General features: G+C 38.8%; 1 protein-coding gene across 1 annotated transcript in view; it reads right to left on the minus strand.

The window, feature by feature from the left end:
* OVCH1 (ovochymase 1) overlaps nucleotides 1–20,723 on the minus strand; it is an 87,406-nt gene extending 66,683 nt beyond the window's left edge. The window contains 12 exon segments of the mRNA XM_010357022.2: nucleotides 31–158; nucleotides 271–403; nucleotides 461–508; nucleotides 1,764–1,845; nucleotides 8,832–8,934; nucleotides 10,297–10,486; nucleotides 12,254–12,405; nucleotides 13,761–13,856; nucleotides 18,300–18,472; nucleotides 19,195–19,292; nucleotides 19,570–19,688; nucleotides 20,660–20,723. Coding sequence (XP_010355324.2) covers nucleotides 31–158; nucleotides 271–403; nucleotides 461–508; nucleotides 1,764–1,845; nucleotides 8,832–8,934; nucleotides 10,297–10,486; nucleotides 12,254–12,405; nucleotides 13,761–13,856; nucleotides 18,300–18,472; nucleotides 19,195–19,292; nucleotides 19,570–19,688; nucleotides 20,660–20,723 — 1,386 coding nt within the window.
* Nucleotides 20,724–22,433: the final 1,710 nt, after the last annotated feature.

Below are 22,433 nucleotides of genomic sequence, written 5' to 3' on the forward strand. Positions count from 1 at the left end.
ATGAGGTAGAGTGATTCCTCAGTTGCCTACCTTTATAATGTGTTTCTCTGGAGCACGAATGAACCGATGACACCTTACGTTACTGGGATACAAATCAGGATACTTGGCGGAGTGATTTGTCCCTTCTACCAGTATAGCCACACTTCCACAACCTGACCCTGTGGAAGCATTGGGGGAAATTCAAAGTGAATGGCCAAAGGCATTTCCTCCTCCTCTTCCCCACCCACATCAAGGGAAAATGGCAGGGAATTAAATACCTGAAACACTCACCTGCTTCTGAGTTCTGTATGGCAGTAAAGGTAAGCTCAAGGCCACTGCCACTGTCTTCTGTATCAGAAACAAATGGAACCATGGTCTCACCGGTCTCTGTCAGCAATGGTGAGGGCAATATTTTTCCACAGACCTTACCTTAAAAGAAGTAAAGGAAAGTGAAATAACATGACTAAAGAGTGGTGGAAACGTATCCATGTTTGTTTTGTTTTCCATCATCTTCCATGAGATCTCTGGTCTAAACACACTAAACTATTTAATGGCCCTTTGATCATTCAACATTCCCTGCTTCAGTGACTTTGCTATTCCAGTCGTCTTCTCACCCCCCAGTCTCTTATATCCAAATTCTACTCATTCTTCAGGGCCTAACTCAAAATTCAGCTCCCCGATAAACTCTATCAGACAACCACTCGAAATAAGAGCTACCTTTTTTGAATCAGCACAGCACATTCCCTGTTCTAATGGTATTTCCAACTTTGTGTTACACCTTTGATTACCTCAAACTACAAATTATTTGGGCAGAGGGTGCTTTTTCTCGAAAAATGTCCAGTACCTGGTATGATATCTCAAATACAGTTAATTTTTAACAAATGATTGGTTGAAAGAATAATTACTGTGTAAATAGCAGGCCTGAGCATGAAATAATTTAGACAATAAATATTATAACCCCTAGTACAGTACTTTGTCTATAGCTTCCTGTCAAATATGTGTGAAGAGACATTTGTCCTAACCATTGACCTTATAGAGATCTAGAGATCCAGGTCTATACCAGCTCTAGAAAGCTTCTATTGTGGTTAACACAGAGTATTTCAACAAAGTTAGATATATTGGTTATGTTTATGTAGCTTATAAGAGGTATTCAATAAAAGAAATTGAATGACATGAAATGATCATTTGTGTTATGAGAAGGAAATTATATCAAACAATGTAAAGTTCAAAGTGTATGTGTAAATAGATACACCTCTAAATGCTAATAGAGATTATCTCTAGGTGACAGGGTTACGAATGGTTTATATTTTTTTCCTTTGGCTCATCTGTATTTATCAAATTTGGTAAACATGTACCCATTTTTGTGATAAAAATAATAAAAAAAATTGCCTCAAAAGGGAGTTTTCTGACAACTGTGACATCAATTGCATTCAACACTGTTATTGAACTTGAGAGACGAATGTGGGATCTGGTTCCTAACTTAGAAAAACACTGAAGAGAACAGTCAGTGTGCTGACCACTGTCTCCACTCTTACTATCCTCCCCTTAACCCTTCTAGAAGGGAACAGTGTGCAGGATGAGATCATTGCCCTTGGTACAATAAAATAAATTTTATTTTTTTATTTTTATTGTTTTAAGTAAACTGAAAGCAAGTTTATTAGGAAAGTAAAGGATTAAATAATGGCTACTCCATAGGCAGAGCAGCCAGAAATTTTATTTTACATCCCTTAGTATCTCTTTGGTCTTTCAGATACTCTAAAATGATAAATAAAAAGAAATATAACATACTTACTAATAAGCACTCCACTGCTTGATTGTAAAGCTACATAGTCATGATCACATCCAACTTGCTTTTCCATGTCTAAACTTGTAAATTTTATCAGGATTATTTTATCCTTTGGTACCATTATTTTCCAAACACACAAGCTGGGGTAGGGGAAGGTGAAGAAAATATAACAAATGGCAGAATCAGATTTGATAAATAAAATCTAACACTCGTGCTTTATCTCACAACTCAACAACAATACAATTTTATAGAACACTAGAAGATAAAAGGCAGCGGAACATTGTGAGAAAAATTTGTGCTCAAATTGATAACATTTATCTGACAAATAGATGAGTATTAATTGGAGAATGACCAGAAAACACCCCTTAAATTTCATTTAGTTATAAAATGCTAGAATTTTGATCTATAAATTGAAGAAACCTAAGATTCATCTGAGTTATTCACCTAATTAAAATTCATACTATTCATCCAGAGGTTGAATTATGATTCTCATGAATTATGAATTGACCATACAGCGTATGCTAACCTTAAACAGCCACATATTCCGAGGTCATCCTGAGTCACAGTCCCTGGGTTAAAATGTCATCTCTCTAACTCCCAGTAAGGTCAGCTGTGACTTTTCACTAACATTTTTAAAAGCATATCTAAACTTGAGAGAGTATGAAAATAATCCCTTACCTTTATTTTCATACATAAATTTATTATTCAAGAAAATAAATCCTAGTGGGCCATAAATCCTAGCTTCTTCCATGTCTCACCTTCACCTGAATGCAAAGCAATCTTACCTAGAATCTAACATGTTGGAATTAACTCTTTCCAAAATTCAGCAGTCTTTACCTTAGACCTGTTAACAGCCTCACTGCCCTTTACTAATAAGGACTTAGGAATTAGTCAAGTCTTTTATGCCCAGGTTCCAAAAAGCAAACACTTTTTTTTACTAGACATCTCCTTAACTGGAATCCCTCCCTCCCTCCCTTCCTTCCTTCCTCCCTCCCTCAGAGTCTCACTCTGTTACTCAGGCTGGAATGCAGTGGTGCAATATCAGCTCACTGCAACCTACACCTCCCAGGTTCAAGCGATTCTTCTGCCTCAGCCTCCCAAGTAGCTGAGACTACAAGCATGCACCACCATGTCCAGCTAATTTATATATTTTTAGTAGAGACACGGTTTCACCATATTGGCCAGGCTGGTCTTGAACTCCTGATCTCATGATCTGCCCACCTCGGCTTCCCAAAGTGTTGGGATTACAGGCCTGAGCCACCGTGCCCGGCCAGAAACTCTTCACTTTAGTGTTTTTCTATTCAAGTCCGTCATCCTGAATATAGATGTAAAAATAAGCTGTCTAAAATATTATAAAGCTCACTTGCCAAGCACTTCAATGGAAAAAAACACTCCACATCCATCATCCTTTTTGAGATTCATTACATCTCTCTGAGGTAGGCAGGAGAGAAATTACCCCTTTGTTTCCAAATGGGAAACCTGGCATTGATAATAAAAGATTCATCACATCTCTTATAAAAGTGGAACTGTAGTTTAGGCTTTATGACTTCAAAGGCCAGTACTTTCTCAAATTGTTCCATCTTCAAATTATTTTTGGCCTCAAAATCTCTAGCTCAAAGATGAAAAATAGGTTTCAAATCTATGCCAACTTTGATTTATTATTAGTGATGGCTGTTTTAAAAGGATTTTGAGGTCTGGTCAAGCTAAGTGAGAGAGGGGTCCCCAAACAAACCATTGATTTATTAATTCAAATAATCTATGGAGCATTTATTATGTGACAGGCACTGATCTAGGCTCTGAGAAATGCAATGTCTCCCATGGGTATGAAAGGAAGGAGGGCAACCTGGGTGTTATCTGTCATTTCTGAGAATCTAGCTACCACCTACCAGAATACAGAGAGGCTTGGAGGGACTGTGTAACTCTCTCCTTCTTTATATTATCTCTGTCTGCCTTATGATTTCCTAGTTAGCTCCAGTTGGAATTTATAAAACCCTTTCAGTATCTAAGGCTACTTAGCATGCTGAAGAAGTCACTAACTGTGCAAATTGGCCCTATACCTCATTTCTAAAACACAATTTTTCCACATTTTCACATTCTAAAATTAGAATGCATCTTACAAAGGAGTCTTACAATTTCTGTAGACCTGAATTGAAAGAGTTCTTCCAGGCAGTATCTGTATACACTTCTGTCAGTCACATTGTGCACTATCAACTTCACAGTGCCAATTTTTTCTGCTTGACATGCTTTGGCCTATACTTGAGGTGTGAATTTAGGTGGTAGATCTGCATGAATATTAACCTGTGGTTCAAATTCTCGAAGAATTTTTTACCTCTCCCTACATCTAGTGCCAAGGTTGAGGCATGTAACTTTCCATGTGGGTGGGTTTACACCTTGTTTAGCCTTACACTGAAGATAGTCTTTGGTGACTCAGCCTTATATGAACCTATCTTGGGAATTTTGTTTTCTCCTATTGAAGCTGTATTTTACAATGAATTTTTTGTCTTGATTTATTGAAATACAGTACAAATAGATGCTAATACGAATTGGATTTTACTGGTGTTGAAAGTCTTATTAATCTCTGGTTGACTCCTTACTTTAGTCCCTATAAACTATTTAATATCTTAACTATTTTATCTCTACTTCATCTTCTAAAGTTGAAGCAATTAAAATCTCGTGTGATAACTAAGACATCCAGTGTAAATTTCTTCAACTTTTCTGTAGATTACCTTTTTTGTTGCTTCCCCAGAAAAGGAATTAGTCTGCCCTCTTCTCAATGCCAAACCTTCTTTATTTGTTGTGTTCTCAGAAAGCTTACTTCACATTTCTATGTGTTTCCTATGACTCTTAACTCCCACTCTCTGTTCATAAGCACAGTTGAGTCTACTTTATCAAAACAAACAAAATGCCTCTTTTGACTCTACTGTCTAAAAGCCACCGCCCCAACGTTTGCATCTCAGACAACAGTTCTATTCTTCCAACTGCTCAGGTTAAAAACTCTTAGGTTACTCATATGGGGATCTCATTCTCTCTCAAAACCCAAATTGTCAACTCATCAGCAAATCCTACAGCCCCACCACTCTTCACCACCTCTACAAATGTGGTCAAAGCTAGATTTTTACCTGGATGATTGCATCATCTTTTACCTGGACTATTGCAGTAGTTGGTCTCCCAGCTTGTGGTCTTGCCTGCCTACAGTCTATTTGCAACACAGTAATAAAAGTGATCTTTTTGAAATGTGTCAGATCATCATCTTCCTCTGTTCAAAATCCTCCAATGGCTCTCTATCTCCCTTACAGAAAAATTCAAAGTTCTCTTCATGCCCTGTAAGTCCGAAATAATTTGGCCACATTGCCCTTCTGCAGCCACTCAGCTCTGGTTCTCTGGTCTCTTTGCTGTTCCCCAAGTATATCAAATGTATTCTTGTCTCACACCTACCATTCCTTCTGCCTGGAGTGCTCCTTTCCAAAATGATCATATAATTCCTTCCCTTGCTTTATCCAAGTCTTTTTTCCAAGTATCATCTTTATAATGTGGTCTTCCCTAACCACCCTCTCTGATATTGTATACTCTCATTCTCCACCTCCCTTTCTTGCCTTATTTTTTGGTATAGCATTTACTACCTTCTACTATTATGTGTAACTTTTAAAAATTACCCAATTTCCACCTTCTAACTTGCCCCACAAAGGCAAGCATTTTTGTGTGTTTCTTTCACTGCTGTATCTCTAGCACCTAAGACGGTGTTTTACACATCCAAAGGGTTCAATAAAATTGTGTTGATTATTTGGGATACTAAATTTTCAACAGTCACTTAACCCATTAGGAATATGACTTTTGATCCTACAGTTCTGCTCAGTTCAAAAAGTATGAGTTTCCATATGCAATGGCATTTGATCTGATTTTTACCTCTACAATAACCCTCCTTCTCTTGAAACATTTTCTTGCAGAGATCCCTGAAATGCTTAATTGTCTAAGTTGAGTCTCTGTGTTTGAGGGTAAGTAGGCTGCCATCTTCATGTCTCTTACCCAATATACAAATACTTTGCTCAAATATCCACTTATCAAGGGCATTGATTACTTCCTGAAGCAGGCTAGTTAATTTCAGAAATGATTCAAGCAAGGAATGACTTCATATTGAATTGAACTCTGCCTTCTAACTTCTACTCAGTAATCTTAGTTATCAGCTCTGCAATTATTCAGAATAAGTCAAATTCTGCTTCTTTAGTAGCCTCTAAGACAAATCAAGACACTTCCTTCCTCCTCTTCAGTCTTCTCTGGATCAAAAAATATTATGGTTCCCACAACCATACCTCGTAAAACATTGTTCTGAATTTTTTTCCCATCTTGGTTATTGTCCTTCAGACAAATTCTGGCTTATCAGTCTCTCTGTCTAAAGATTGTACCCTAGAGGTTCCTTCCCTGAGACTCTAATAAAATAGTTTCTTAAACTCTTGTTCTAAATATTATTCTAATAGCGTAAGCAAAGGTGGCAAAAGCTGTATTGGCATTCTATCATCACAAGTTTGCCTGAGACAAAGTCAGTTTAGACCATTAAGCCTTTTAAATTATGAGCTGAAATTAAGCCACACCTTTTCTATCTGTACTTGAAATAAATATTTATATTCATTTTACATTAGTTCTGAAAGTTATAATCTTTCCATCATTTTAGTTTTAGCATACTCATTGGCTGTAGCATAAGGTCTAATCTCGCTGCATGGAACTTAAGGTCCTCTGCAATTAAGTCCTGATCATCCTTTCCATCCTCATCATCCACTGCTACCCCAGTTCCCATTCACGTTGTTGTCCAGTCACAGTGGGATACTCAGAACCCAAACAACCCTAATCTTCCCCACCTCCTTGGCATTGCTTATACCTAATTCCCTTGGCCTAGAATGACCTCTTTCCTGCTTCTCCATCTGTTGAAATCTTCAGTATTAGAACCACCAAAGACCTCATGAGCTATAAAATCATAACTATCCTTCAATGCCTCATTTCAATGCCATCTTTTCCACTATAACATTTATATCTCTCCCCACACTTCTAACCACTCTACACGCACCTTAAAAACCACACCAAAGAGAACTGGTCTCTATTTTTTTGTAGTGTGCACATTCTTGGATGTGTGGATTATAAAGCTTATTTCCTCTTGTTTTGTAGTATAGTTATTTTTATCTAGCTCTTTTTACCAGATTATAAACTGTAGAACTGTTATCTTTGTAGTACACTATTCAATTCTCAGTACAATTTTAAGAACGAATTTAGATCACTTAAGAAAATGAGATACTTGCAGCACAATTTTCTAAAACTTAAAGATATTTTTAGCTATATTTAGATATATTTTAGAGGACAGGGTATGTAGAAAATTTGTAAAAAGATACTAAAGCTTATAGGACATGAACTATTTTCCATCTTCTAGGTGATGCTAAGCAAAATATTACCATGATTATAGAAATAAATGTGACAGAATTAATCACTAAATCCCATAGCAATCTCATTGCCAGATGCTGTCAGTATTACATATTTGAATACATCAATTCAAGTAAACTTTAGTTTAATAATTATTCAGGTTGATGATTTACATTAATGAGTAAATATTCACCAACCAAAAAATATCAGATGAAACATATACTTTTATATTAGAACTGGAAATACTAGATAAAATTGCCAAAATAAACCAGGTATGGTGGCATGTCCCTGTAATCCCTACTACTTAGTAGGCTGGGGTGGGATGATCCCTTGAGCCTAGGAGTTCAAGCCCAGCCTGGGCAACATAGGGAAACCCTATTTCAAAAAAAAAAAAAAAATTGCCAAAGTGGAGTCTTTTAAACTGTCCCATTTTGCGGGAGGAAACGCCCCAGGAATCACGCCTATGTGGGATACATACCAATTATGAGAATAGTAGTCTCCTTTGGAATGGGGGTAATGAATCTTCCCATTTTCTCCAAATAACACTGTGCCCTGAGGTTTACAATCTTCAAAAACACAAGATAGAAGTCAATCATTTTCCTTACCCATCGACAACATTTCAAAATGATCCAGAGGCCAGCCTGAAGCTATACGATTTATATTATTCATTTCATTGATATTTATGGGAATGCAAATATTTTTAGAGGCTATGATTTAGACATTGTATTTGCAAACAGACTTTAAAAACATTTCTGAATTCACCATAATTTGAATCAAAATAGAAACTTTTTAAAACACTTCTTCAGATGTAACATTTATGCAACTTTCCCATCTCTTTTTAGGCTGTCTTGGGTAAGGTTAAACACCTTCATCTAAAGATACTAAAGTACAATTTAGGAAGCTGAGGCGGGTGCATTCCTTGAGGTCAGGAGTTTGGGACCAAGCCTGGCCAACATTAGTCAGGTGTAGTGGTCCATGCCTGTAGTCCCAGCTTCTCAGGAGACTGAGGCAGGAGAATCGCTTGAACCCAGGAGGCAGAGTGCATGCCACTGCACTCCAGCCTGGGTGGCAGAACAAGACTCAATCTTGAAAAAAAAAAAAAGAAGATGCTAAATAAGCTGGGTGCAGTTGTTCATGCCTGTAATCCCAGCACCAGCACTTTGGGAGGCCGAGGTGGGTGGATCATCCGAGGTCAGGAGTTCAAGACCAGCTTGGTCAACATGGTGAAATCCTGTCTCTACTAAAAATACAAAAATTAGCTGGGCGTGCTGGCAGGTGCCTGTAGTCCTGGCTACTTGGGAGGCTGAGGCAGGAGAATTGCTTGAACCCAGGAGGCGGAGGTTGCAGTGAGCAGAGACTGCTTGCCACTGCACTCTAGCCTGGGTGACAGAGTGAGACTCCATCTCTAAATAAATAAATAAATAAATAAATGGATACAACTTTTAGTAATGGCATGGAAAGTCTCCCTCATTTACTCAAAAGCTTTAGATGCCAGGGTTAGGTTTTAAACGTTGGAGCCTATGTATGAATATGGGAGGGGCGTTTAAAGTTTACATTCAAAAATTTAAATAAAACTCAGATTGTGAATATGGTACAATCCTTCTGTTTACTTTCCTCTGATGACTTTTTTCAAGTCAGCTTCCTTCTCTAATTAGAACCACACATACCCTCTCCTCTCGGGCTTCCGTTCACTTCTTGGACAGAACTCAGGGCCTTTGTTACATACCTCAGACCCACTTTTGAGATGGGTTGGCCCTGATCCAAACCTGTAGAAGGTATGAGGAGTTAGTGTCTTTTCCAATAATAATCACTTAAATAAAACATTTTTAACAAGGTGATGTTAAAGACTATTAAGAATTGTAACTTCTACTAAAATCAATGCAGAGGGAATCTTTTTCTCAGAGTGAGTGACCCACTAAGTATTTTAGAAAAGGTTAAAGGACTACGTGGAAGCAGAAGTAATTTATTTGATTTGATGGTTAGTGTGGTTTTAGAAATAAGATATGAAATATTCAATTCTCTGATATTTAAGGTTAAGAAAACTGAATTTAACCCTATTTCCAAAGCATAGCCAGTTCTGGAAAGAGATAGGGAAGATGAACTGAAAAAAAAAAAAAAAAAAAAAAGGCAAACAGAGGATGAGAAACTTAGAAGATTATCCTAAGGAAGCATTATTTAAATAAATCACTTATCACATTCCGATGTTCATTTCACTGGGATTAACCATTAATGTCTGATTTCATTGCTCTTGTAAAATCTCACTGTTACCATTTACCTTTGTTCAGGGCTTTTAAACCTTGTCAACTTTCCCTTCCAGGTGATCAAAATGGAATACAATTGCTACCAGAAGAGAATTGCTCCCCTGCAGTAGAGCAGTGAAGAGGACTTTTACATTTAAGACCAAAGAAGAGTCTGTGGCAGTCCGAGGAAGTGCTGGCCTGTGGTAGGATCCACAGCACCACTTCTAAAAACCCTCAGTCAGGTGGCTGCCCTTGGACTGCCATGAGAAAGGGATGGAGGATGGAGAGAGCACTATGTTCTGGGGCTCTGGGTCTTGTCATTTTAAAAAATGTTTGGATCCTACATTCAACTGCTTGTTCCGGAAAGCTGTGTTCTCTCAGGCCTCTTTCATTCTGCAGAGGACAGGTTTGGTATCTCCAGGCCCATATTTTCCTAATTTAGATTTTAGTGTGACAGAGCCAAATTAACTCTCCAAGGCCTCCCTCATTTTTTCACTGTTGCCAAGTAAGTTAACAAGGTTGAGTGGCCAAAGTGGGAGATGAGTGATTTATTTTTAGTATTCTTAAGTAGTACAGAGAAAAATTATGCCAACTGAAAAAATAAAGAAATAATCCCCTAATGAGTCTATTCTCAAGGTCTGTTAATAAAATCTCATAAATGCGAAAAGGCATCTCGTGAAAATTTTATACTGGGATTTGGTTTGTAAAAGTTATACTGACAGATTTCTGTACTCAGGGTTTCAGAGACACAAGTATCTACATTGGACTAAGAATTTAAAACCAGCCTTATTCTTGCTTTGTTCTAAAGCTTAGTTCTGATTATATTGCAACATAGCAGAGTAACTACCCTTCAGTTAGGATGAGATGAGGAAGAAATAATTCACCTACCTGTGAACAGGTTCTGAGTAATAAAATCCATCAACTCAGACACTTTGGAGAAAATGACAAGTGATGCCTTCATGTGGTTGTTTCTTAGAGGAGCTGAACCTCTAGCACAACCGACTACCCAGGAAGTTATCCCAGCAAGAATCCAGATTCCACCACCTCTTCTACAAACCAGTGGTCCTCCAGAGTCCCTCTTTCATGGTACAAAAAAACAGAAAATTTGAAAATAGCCACAGTGTAAAATATTTTGTCATTTCTGCAAACATCAGCACTCATCACAAAGTGAAAAGAGGTAGAGGCAAAGAAGTCCACTAGTCATCGTCCATCAACTTTTTGTTTATCCATTTTCTTGTGTCCTTATCATTAGTTTCAAGGCACAATCTTTTAATCAAGATAAAATCTCTTTATACCTATTGGCTGCAATCTTGTCAGGTTAACACTTTTTCTTCCTCCTTTTTTTTTTCCACTACCATGTACATTCTAAAAATCGTTGGAAGGGAGGTAGTATAGATAGATGCTTCTACTATAGCTTGTCACCTGGAATTGCAGGAAAGACTAGGTCATCTTCCAGTCCTATAGAGCATCAGTGAATAGATCCCCCAAGATAGTTCAAGGCCTCAAGGCTTTAAGAACAGAAAGCCTGGGCCGGGCGCATGGTTCACACCTGTAATCCCAGCACTTTGGGAGGCAGAGATGGTGTATCACCTGAGGTCATGAGTTCAAGACCAGCCCAACCAACATGGTGAAACCCTGTCTCTACTAAAAATACAAAAAAAATTAGCTGGATGTGGTGGCGGGTGCCTATAATCCCAACTACTCAGGAGGCTGAGGCAGGAGAATTGCTTGAACCCGGGATGCAGAGGTCACAGTGAGCCAAGATTGCGCCATTGCACTCCAGCCTGGGCAACAGAGTGAGATTCTGTCTCAAAAAAAAAAAAAAAAAAAAGGGAAAGCCTGGGAAACCTAATTTTATCTCTGGGGATATATGTAAAGGACCACACTGGCTCTTATCCTACAGAATAAAGAACCCAAGATTTTAGGATTGCATCTTCAATAACATTCCAGAATCTATGCTGCTTTAAGACTATGTTTCAGACAACTTTTTGTCAGATTAAACTCTTCTCCAAAGGTGTAGAGGGCTTCATCCAAAAAATGATTGCCTATAATGAATGCAGATAGCAAAAAGCACCTTTAACCTATCTGTTTTCCAATTTAGAAAGTGGCATAAGTGTAAGTTTCAGTCTCCTCTCTCCCAAATTCCTGTCATTGCCTCTAAGAAAAACTCAAAAATCCTTCCAAAAGATAATTTCAGAGAGCTTCCCTCAACATTTTCAAGCTGCTTTTTGGCAAAGAAAAATGACTCCTTACTGCTCCACCTTAAAAGAGAAGATAATTTACTTGGAAGACCTATCTAAAACTTAAAACTCCTGTGTTTCAAAAATTGGTCTCCTTGTCCCCTCTAAATATCTTGTGAAGATTGGTATTCATTGTGAAGTTGTGTCAGTCTTGGGAGATTGTGGTCATTCCCAATATCTCTTACACAACTGTGACCAAAGCTATGTATCTTCAGTCAAATTTTGTGCAAATATATTCTGCACCAAAGGAAAAAAAATCCACAATGCTTAACAATATGTGAAATGAAGAATTCATAGCTGGACCTAATAAGATTGTGAAAGTGATCATCTTGCTTGATTCCATTAGGTTGGACACGTTCAAACTAATCCCTTTCCCCAACCCACCAAAATGAAAGAAGTGTAGGAGTAGGAATGGATGTGGAGACAGGAAATAATTCTTTCTGCTTAGGTCAAGTACACTTTTTCAGTAGAAATCAGATGAAAAGATGAAGGGAAAAGGAATTTTGACACAGTAACAGAAGAAACAGGAGCTTCTTTTGCAGAAAGGCAGAATCTACTTTCACCCACATGTTGCTAAACAACTAGGCTGGTTTACACTTTTGTACCTGGCAGGTGTTCACTCCCCAATCAGGGAAGCCGGCACACAGCATGGTCCTTCCCAGGGGAGGGAGGTTCATGCTCTTGAGCACAATATTACACGCTCTGTCATCCATGATGGGAAGTTCCATTTCTTGTAGGACATTTGAATATTCTGATGCTGCAGAGAGAGGATAGATAAGTTAGTACACAATATCCTCATGGAAACAAATTAATGAGAAGTCTACACGTTTAGAACTATTTCAAACAGATTTTCAACCACATGTAGAAGTAAAATTGTTTTTAGGTGTGAATCATATTCACTTCTAAAAATCAGATACATGGCAGAGGACATTTTAAAAATATTCAGCAGATTTTTAAGGTAACATAGGCAATTGTACAATTGTGGCTTCTCTAAACAAATGCTTAAATGTTTCCCCAACAGAGGAAAACTTTGGTCAATACAGAAATGTTTTATAACAATCATTTTTTTTTTTTTTGAGACAAGGTGTCCCTCTGTCACTCAGGTTGGAGTGCAATGATACAATCAAGGCTCACTGTAGCCTCAACCTCCTGGGAGCAAGTGATTCTCCCACCTCAGTTTCCCAAGTAGCTGGGACTACAGGCATGCCACCATGGTTTGCTAATTTTTAATTTGTGTGTGTGTGTGTGTGTGTGTGTGTGTGTGTGTGTGTGTGTGTGTGTAGACAAGGTCTTCCTATACTATCCAGGCTGGTCTTCAACTGCTGGGCTCCCATCCTCCTGCCTTGGCCTTCCAAAGTGCTAGAATTACAGCCGTGAGTCACTGCACCCTGCCTAAAATTCTTTATAAAATAAAAAATCACAATGTATTTTTGTCAAGCTTTGAGGTTGACAAATAAAAATTGTATTTATTCAAGGAGTACAAAGTGATGTTTTAGTATATGTATACATTGTAAAATGATTACCACAATCATGCTGATTAACATTACATCACCTCACAGAGTTAACTTTTTTTGTAGTGAGAATACTTAACATTTACCCTCTTAGCAATTTTCAAGTATTCAATATATTAACTATAGTTCCCACGCAGTATATTGGATTTCCAGAACTTACTTGTCATACAATTCCACATTTATACCCTTTGAACAACATCTTCCCTTTTCTTTCACTCTCAAATCCCTGGTATTTACTCTTCTACTTTTTGTTTCTGAGTCTGACTTTTTAAAAAAGTCACAATATTAAAGACAAAGAAGCTTAACTATTGTTACTATTTCCTGATCATCCTTTTGCCTTATACCTCCTCATCTATCACAGCTCTATCCAGCTTCCTTTATCTGCCATACCTAACCAAATTGGCAGCAGTAGGAGTGATATGAATAGCCTTTTAAGAAGTATAAGCCTTTTGATGCTGAGGATAACCAGAAATCTTTGTTGTGTCAGAAATTAGGGATAAAAAATGATAAATGTACTACTCATGGTCAAGAAAATTATTTCTGCTTCCCCTGGACATACAGAGATCTGGAAGAAGTATTAGGTCATTTTGATGTCCCTTACTCTTGGAAATCTTGCCCCATCCACTGGACAAGCAAATATTTCCTGGTTCAACTTTATCATCACTGTCAGGAAGACAGATTGGCTGAACAGCAGTTCCTGAGAAAAGAACAACAAAGGCATGAGGTTCATGGATAAGTATGCCATGTTGAATACATTTGGAAAAGCGAAATCTATTGATTTTATGGTTTCTATGCTTTCTTCCTAAATGTAATGGTGACATATTTTAAGTTTTGGCCCCCCCATAAAAACTGTTTTGTATTTATAGAAATTTAGAGAAATGCAGAAAAAGTAAAACAAGGAAAAACATAAGGCCAATTGTTCTACACACTACCATGAGCCCCCCAATCTACTAACATTTTAGACTATGGCTTTGTTTTGAAAGGATAGTTTTTCACTCGACAGCTATTGAGCACAAATCCAGAGGAATTAGCCAGGCCCCTACCTTTGAGAGATTGAATTAATCTTTAAGATCCTAGAAATTTACCTGGCCATGAGAGGAGCTGTAAAGAACCTCAGAAATTTAGAAAAAAATATGGATAATGGTGGGGAGAGACCTGTAATTTAAGAGAAAGTGGCTGAGGATTGATCACAATTGATATCCAAATCTTTAGAGAAAAGCCCAGTAACTCCAACTATGATATAAAAAATAATTTTATATCTAGACATGTGCTGAAAATGTAGCACACTAAAAACAAAGAATGGATCTCAAAAAAATCTAGAAGGAAAAAAACATATTACCAAAAAAGGAATGTTATTGATTTCTCAACAGCAGTAAGTGAATGTTAGAAGATAGTAGAACAAGATGATCAAATTATCATGTGGCAAGCATTCTTTTAGATCTCAATGAATGAACAGAAAGAAAAATATTTCTGTCTTGGTAGAAACTACACGAGTGTGTATATTTGTGTTTGTGTGTTGGGTGAAGGGAGAAGAAACACATAGCATATATAATACGTTGTTCAGTGGTAAATAAATGCTATGGAAAATAATAGGATAAAGGAGATTAGTCTGGAGATTAGGGAGAATGGCATGGAAGGAGTCATTTCAAATATGATGATCATGGAAAGTCTCATTGAGCAGGTGACATCTGAGCAAAGTCTTGAAGCTGAGGAAAGGAATCATGCAGTTATCTGGATAGAAGTCATTTGATGAAGAAACACTCCTTGCTGCAGGATCATGCATACATGTTTAGGGGACAGTGGGAGGCCAGGATGACTGGAGCAGATTAAGCAAGTTTCATAAAAAAATAAATCAGAGGTTAGATTAGGAAAGAGGGTATGTCAGATAATAATGACATTGATTTTCATCTAAACGTAATGGAGAACCATTGAAGTGGTTTGAATAGGGTGATATAATCTGATTTACCTATTAAAAAGTATCATTCTGGCCACTGGGTTAATAACAAACATTAGGAAGACAGAAACAGCAGCTTCAGTAAATTTCAGAGACCATTAAAATTAACGCAGGCAAGAAATGATGGTAGTATTGCCTGGAACAAGATGGCAAAAGCGTGAAGTGAGAGAGGAAGAAGCAACAGGATTTTCTGACGCATTGGATATACAGTATCAGAGAAGGAAGAATCAAGGATGAATCCAAAGTTTTTTGGATTTAGATGTTTAAATTATTGATCCTGAATGAGATCACTAAGAGAATGAGCACAATTAGAGAAAAAGATGTCCAGGGTTGAGCCTGGGCACTCCAACAATATGAAGTCAAGGAGAAGAGGAAGAATCATCATAGAAGACTAAGAAAGGGTACAATAGGGTAGGAGAATAACTAATGGATTCCCAGAATTCAAGTGAAGAAAATATTTCCAAGAACATATGAGCAATTCTGCTAAAAACTCTTATCCAGAAATATGGGAATTAAGAAGTTACTTTGAATTTAGCAACATAGAGGTCATTAGTGACTGTGACAAGACCAAATTTATGGAACAGTGGAGTGAAAGTCTGATCCACTTAAATGTGGAACAGACATCTTAACCTAATAAATCCAGCTATGAGAATTGAGGAAATGAAATTGACATAACTAGCATAGATGGCTCTTAGTAGAGGGTTTCTATAAAGGAAAGAAAAGATGGGGCAATAGTTTCCTCTTACATACACTTACGGTTTGAGTTATTCTCAGTATTTTGATCATCTACTATCTCCTGACATTCACTTACTGCTGTTGAGAAATCAATAACATTCCATTTTTGGTAATGTGTCTTTTTCCTTTTAGATTCTTTTGGGATCCTTTCCTTTAGTGTGCTACATTTTTGCACATGTCTAGATATACAATTATTTTTTGTATCATAGTTGGAGTTACTAAGCTTTTTAAATCTAAAGATTTGGATATCAATTATGACCAATCCTCAGCCACTTTCTCTTAAATTACAGTCACTCTCCACCAATCTCCATACTCTTTCTAAACTTCAAATTGAATGTTTATTACACTCTATCTTCTCTGTCTCTTATCCTCATTGTCTCCTCTGGGTATTTCAGATTGTCTAGTTCCATACACCTAATCTAATCTGGTAGATAAGTATTCTACTGAGTTGCTAATTCCAATTACATTTTTATATTTTCACATTTTACTGGCTTATTTTCAAATTTCCCTTTCATCTAATAGTTTCCTCTGGTTCAATCATTTTCGGTACATTTTCACTTCTTTAAACCTTAATATACTCATTTTCTATTCTCTGTCTTGAAATTTGTAACCTTTGAAGGTCTGATTCTGATTGTTAATGCTTCAGACTCTATTTTCGATGGCAAATTTCTCTGCACGTTTCTGTGCTCGAATTCATTAAAGCTTTATGGGAATATATTAAGCTGGGATTTAAATTTCATTCTCTCAGAGAGGATTTATTTTTGCTTCTGCCAGAGGCTGATTACTCACCTGGAACCACTTTAAAATTTTGCCTTGGAGTGTTTGTGCCACACAGGTGATGTCAATTCCAGCATCAAACCTGAGTGAGGCCTGGCTCATGATTACTCATGTAATCATGAGTAATCAAACCTGAGTGAGGCCTGGCTCATGATTACTGATATTGCACTGAGAACCCTCTGTCCAGAGCCAAGGTTGAGACAAGTAAGTGCCCTTATTCCCTCACTTTATGTAGCATAACACGCACAACTCCCTCTCCCTATCTTTCAAAGCATCACCTTTCAGAAATTTCCAGGTTCTTTACAGTTCCTCTCACGGCCAGGTAAATCTCTAGGATCTTAAAGATCAATTTGATCTCTCAAGGGCAGTGGCCTAACTACTCTGGATTTGTGCTTTGTTTTTGGCCATGTAACACTTCCTTTTCTTGCATTTAAAACAAAAAAGGAGGAGGCCTTTTAGCATTTTACCCAGAAAGTTTATATTACCTGTGTTGAGAAAGTGTTGTGTATCTTGTTCATAGTAATGACAGAAAGAAGTCTCCAAAAACATTTTCAAATGTTCCAAGCTTTTTGGTTAGAGATGAATATAGGTAGGTAGTTAGAATGGAGCCCAGCCAAGAAACAGGAGTCCTTAAAATACTAGTTGGCCAAAATATGAACTTAACCTAAGTTGTTCATCAATGGATGAATGAAAAAGAAAATGTAGTATATACACACAATGGAATATTATTCAGCCATAAAAAGAATGAAATCTTGTCATTTGTAACAACACAGATGAAACTGAACATGGATATTAAGTGAAATAAGCCAAGCACAGAAAAACAAATATCACATATTCTCCCTCATGTGTGAGCTAAAATACTGAATCTCATGAAGATAGAGAGTAAACCTGTGGTTATGAGAGGCAGGGAAGGATAGGGAGGAGGGGAGGATGAAGTGGGGTTGATTAATGGATACAAATATACACCTGATGTTTGATAGATCAGAGAAATAATTCCAGCGTTCCTAGCATATATAAAAAGATAAATATTTAAGGTGATAGATATGCTAATTACACTGATTTGATTATATGAATGTATCACATTATCACATGTACCCTGAAAATATGTACTTCTAATATGTATCAATAGAAATAAATGAAAGGGAAAAAATGTTGGTTATTAGGTTAAGCATAAATAATTTGTGGCTGGGATATGTAGCTTATACAGTACTTTATTTTTTTAATAGGTTAGAGACTGAACAAAATTATTTTAAAAAGAAACAAAGCGGCCGGGCGCGGTGGCTCAAGCCTGTAATCCCAGCACTTGGGGAGGCCGAGACGGGCGGATCACAAGGTCAGGAGATCGAGACCATCCTGGCTCACACGGTGAAACCCCGTCTCTACTAAAAATACAAAAAACTAGCCGGGCGAGGTGGCGGGCGCCTGTAGTCCCAGCTACTCGGGAGGCTGAGGCAGGAGAATGGCGTGAACCCGGGAGGCGGAGCTTGCAGTGAGCTGAGATCTGGCCACTGCACTCCAGTCCGGGCGACAGAGCGAGACTCCGCCTCAAAAAAAAAAAAAAAAAAAAAAAAGCTATTCTATTACTAGACAGCCACACAGACATTAAAGTTAACTTGTACATAATTAGCAGTTTTCCTCCATTGCATTTTTAATATTCTAACTCTCCATACTCACCAAACTTGACTTTGTGTTTTAGATACAGCAGTGCAATATCAGGACTCATATATTCATGGCTGTTGTATTCAGGATGGGTAATAATTTTTGAGACAGGAATATTCTGTTCTTGCTCATCCTTCTGAGAGAGGCTGTACTCCCCAGAAGTCACAATTATGTTCTTCAGTTGCTTCCTAAAACCAAAGATAAATGTTTCATAAATAGTTGTTTCCCCTACACAAATCTTCTTGGTTTGATGTAATTAAATGAAGAGTGATTAATGTACCTTTAAGCATCCCTGAGTCTTTGAAGAAGGTTTTCTTTATTTATTGAGTGTTACCAATGGTCATTTTTTTTTAATCTATAAAAAGTCATGGTTTTTGTCATGTTTCCATTTTTCTGAGTTAAGTAATTAAATATTGCCTCCTTTACTTCTTTGATATACAAACCTAAGTTCATACATGCTATGCCATTTGTAACAGGATATAAAAGTTGCTTTCTAGAACTGTTCCTTCTTTTCTCTTATTAGTACCTTCTATTAATCTGGTCAAATATATGTAATTTCTGCAGCTTTTTCCCACCTAATGATTTAAACCCAGCTGATTAAAACTTTGGAGCATCCATTTAACATTTCTTGTTAATGCTTTATTGCAGTAAGTAACCACCACCTCTACCCAAGCACTAAATCCATAAATTATAGATGATGTCTAGGATTGTTTAATTCAGTAGAACAGGAAGCACTGGAAATCTTGGGACAGACACACATTTCTGGGAATCAGGAAGATCAGTGGGTGGGTGCACTGGGAGGCAAAATTAAGAAAGGAACTGAGAGTGAACCTGCTATTTAGAGCAACAAATCTCCCAGTCCCATAGCTAGGAATCAAGGCCTGACAAATAATGGAAATCCACAACTTACTCACTGAGGCTGTCCAGGCAGTGTGCTGCTGTAACAACACGATCTCCTTGAATCAAGCTTCCTCCGCAGAAGTGGTGCTCATGTGATTTTAGGGAGACCTGCCCGAGAAGAAAGTTACAAACGCAGCTAACATGTCTCCCCACAGATGTATCTCCATCAGAAACACTGGAGATCAACTTTTCTAATCTGACATAATATTCTTAAAATACTGACATAAATTGGATAGTAAGATAGTTCCTATGAAGTAAACTTTTTGGTAGAGAGCTAGAGGGGGTCAGGAGAAAAACTGCAAATCAACGTGGATTCTTGCTTTTGAAACAAAGGAAATATTTCACCGTTTTCTTGTTAAGAAATCAATGCCTTTGTTGTACTGACCTGCCACGGATGTCCAGCCACTGTTGAATTTCTCCAACTACTAATTCTAGAGAAGAATCTAGATCCCACGGTAGGTTCCTTACTTTTCATGTTGACCATGCGAATTCCACACTTCAGTCCTGTGTAGAAGAGCATGTGTGTGTGTGTGGACACACAGAGCCTTATTTGAGAGTTCACTTTACCAAGATTTCCCGTTTGGATTTTCCTGGCCTGGCACAGATGTTCTGATAGCACTTAGCTGCAGACTATTGCATTTTTCTCTCAATATTTTCTTCAGAATATCCCACAGTCACCTAGGTTGACCAGAATTTGCCTCCTGTCTGCTCCCTTTCAGCCTGTGTTACCATTGGGCAGGAAGGAGCCAGTGCTAACTCTGGTAGGTGACTTGGGGCTTACTTTGGGAAGATGCAAATTTAGGTTACATTAAAGATATCAGGGGCCACGTGCAGTGGCTCACACCTGTAATCCCAGCACTTTGGGAGGCCCAGGTGGGTTGATCACTTGAACCCAGGAGTTCAGGACCATGGGCAACATAAGACCCCACCTCTACAAAAAAATGTGAAAATTAGCCAGGTGTGGTGACCCGTTCCTGTGGTCCTAGCTACTTAGGAGGCAGAGGCAGGAGGATCACATGAGCCCTGGAGGTTGAGGGAGCTATGATTGCACCACTGCACTCCAGCCTGGGAGACAGAGCAAGACCCTGTCTCAAACAAACAAACAAACAAACAAACAAAACAAAACAAAACAAAGATACTGGGGAATAACATATACTACTCTGGAAGGGAGATACTTGACTTTAACTTACTTCTACTTGGTTAGGTTTCCTTGGGGGAGGCTCCTTAGTACACACATGATTATCAGGTGTGCCTAGAAACTTGAACTCTAGAATCCAAAAAAATTTCAAAAAGGAAATCTGGCCCAGGCCTTCCTTTAGGGACATCTGAGCATGCACCACCCCTCACCCTTTCTTCCCAAATGCCTCAGGTGTGGCTATACCACCCTGACTTCCTGAGGCAAGGAGTAATGAAATCTTCCCTCTCCAGTGGCTCAGCCTCCTCCGCAGTACTGGTACCCAGAGCCCTGGGCTCACCTAGGCTTCTGGGGTGGCCGATGACCAGCAATAGCAACAAACTAGCACTGGCCAGCACACCCATAGCCTCCACGCTTCGGTCTCGCACGTCCTCCCTCCCTGCAGGCTGCGAAAACTCTGGAGGGAAGGCGGGGCAGCGCCCTTTATTCCCTCCCGTGGCGCCTATGGGCAGCACCTGCCGTGGCACCTGGGTTCACAGGTGTCCCTCTTCACGATCATTTGATCATTGTGAGCTGCCGCCACTCTCTGGTCGTCCCTGGTGTCACAGCGCCCCGCCACCTAGCCTTAGAGACTGGTGCGAGGTGGCCCAAGGGGCGGCAGGGGTGCTCACACGTGTGCAGAGGTTCCTGCCAGCAGATCCAGAGCAAGCCAATCAGTGGCCTGAAACGCTTAGCCCTGCGAATTCTGTCTCAGATTGGGGAATGCGGTCCAAGCTCAGGGGCAATGAAGCTGTTTCCCCACACGAAACACAGGCAGGACTGCTGAAAGGCGGAGGCTCATGAAGCTTAGTACAATACTGCCACTTCTGAGAAGCTTGTTGAAGCCTTTGACCCTCTAGAGTTTACAAAGAGTGAATAGGAAAGATCAGGCTCAAAGTGACATCATTTTCTGGGTGGCAGCACTGTCCTCCATTTCAGCAGAATGGGCCAAAAGCTATAGAATCCATCATTTAAGATGATTAAAATTAATCTATTGGTGAGATGTCACTATTTTCCATGAATATTATTTTGTAAGGCTGAATTTAGAGGACAAATAAAGCCAGAATTTGTAATGGTCTTATATTTTGTCAGAAAATCAGGGCAAGGCTAAGTGGACATTCTATATATATATCAAATAACCTGGCCACCAGTCCTCCAGTGCCAGTTGGAGGATTTTACTTTCAAGTGCTCTATTTTACTTTCATGTAAAATAGAAATAAAAGCTTCTTGAGGTAAGAGGGTACATAAACTAAGGGGGACAGGTGGGAGATGAACAGGTAGATGGGAAAACAGAAGGCAGTCAAGGTGGAGATAATGTAAGCACAGATACAAGCAGGTGACAATCTACTGGGTACAATGACCTCTGTGACTGCAGGAGAGAACAGAGGATAAATGGACACCTTTTGATGAAAAGCCTAAAAAAGGTGAATGATGCCTGGCATTGTGGCATGTGGCCTATAGTCCCAGCTACTGGGAAGGCTGAGGCAGGAGGATGGCTTGAGCCCAGTTCTGGGTTGAATGGCACTATGCCAATCTGGAGTCTGTTCACACTAAGTTGAGTATTAATATGGTGACCTTCCTGGAACAGGGCACCATCAGGTTGCCTAAGGAAAGGTGAACTAGCCCAGGTTGGAAACGGGGCAGGTCTAAACTCCCTTTCAATTCAGTTGTGAGATCTCACCCATGAAAAGCCACTGCGCTCCACCCTGGGCAACACAGTGAGACCTTGTCTCTGAAAAGAAAAACAGAATTATTTTTAAATGTGACTGGAACTCAAACTTGAAACATACATCTCAAACCTTCTTGTTTCATGAACCTAAAAGCAGTTTCTGTGATTTTTTTTGCTTTGGTTTTTTTTAAAACAAGGTCTCACCCTATCACCCAGGCTGGAGTGCAGTGGTGCAATCTTGGTTCACTGCAGCCTCAATCTCCTGGGCTCAAGCGATTCTCCCATCTTTGCCTCTCAAGTAGCTGGGACTACAGGAGCACGCCACCACGCCTGCTAATTTTTTGTATTTGAGGTGCAGTTCACCATGTTGTCAAGGCTAGTTTCTGTGATTCTTATGTCCCGAGTT

This window comes from Rhinopithecus roxellana, chromosome 10 (assembly GCF_007565055.1).
Source record: "Rhinopithecus roxellana isolate Shanxi Qingling chromosome 10, ASM756505v1, whole genome shotgun sequence".
Taxonomy (NCBI): Eukaryota; Metazoa; Chordata; class Mammalia; order Primates; family Cercopithecidae; genus Rhinopithecus; species Rhinopithecus roxellana.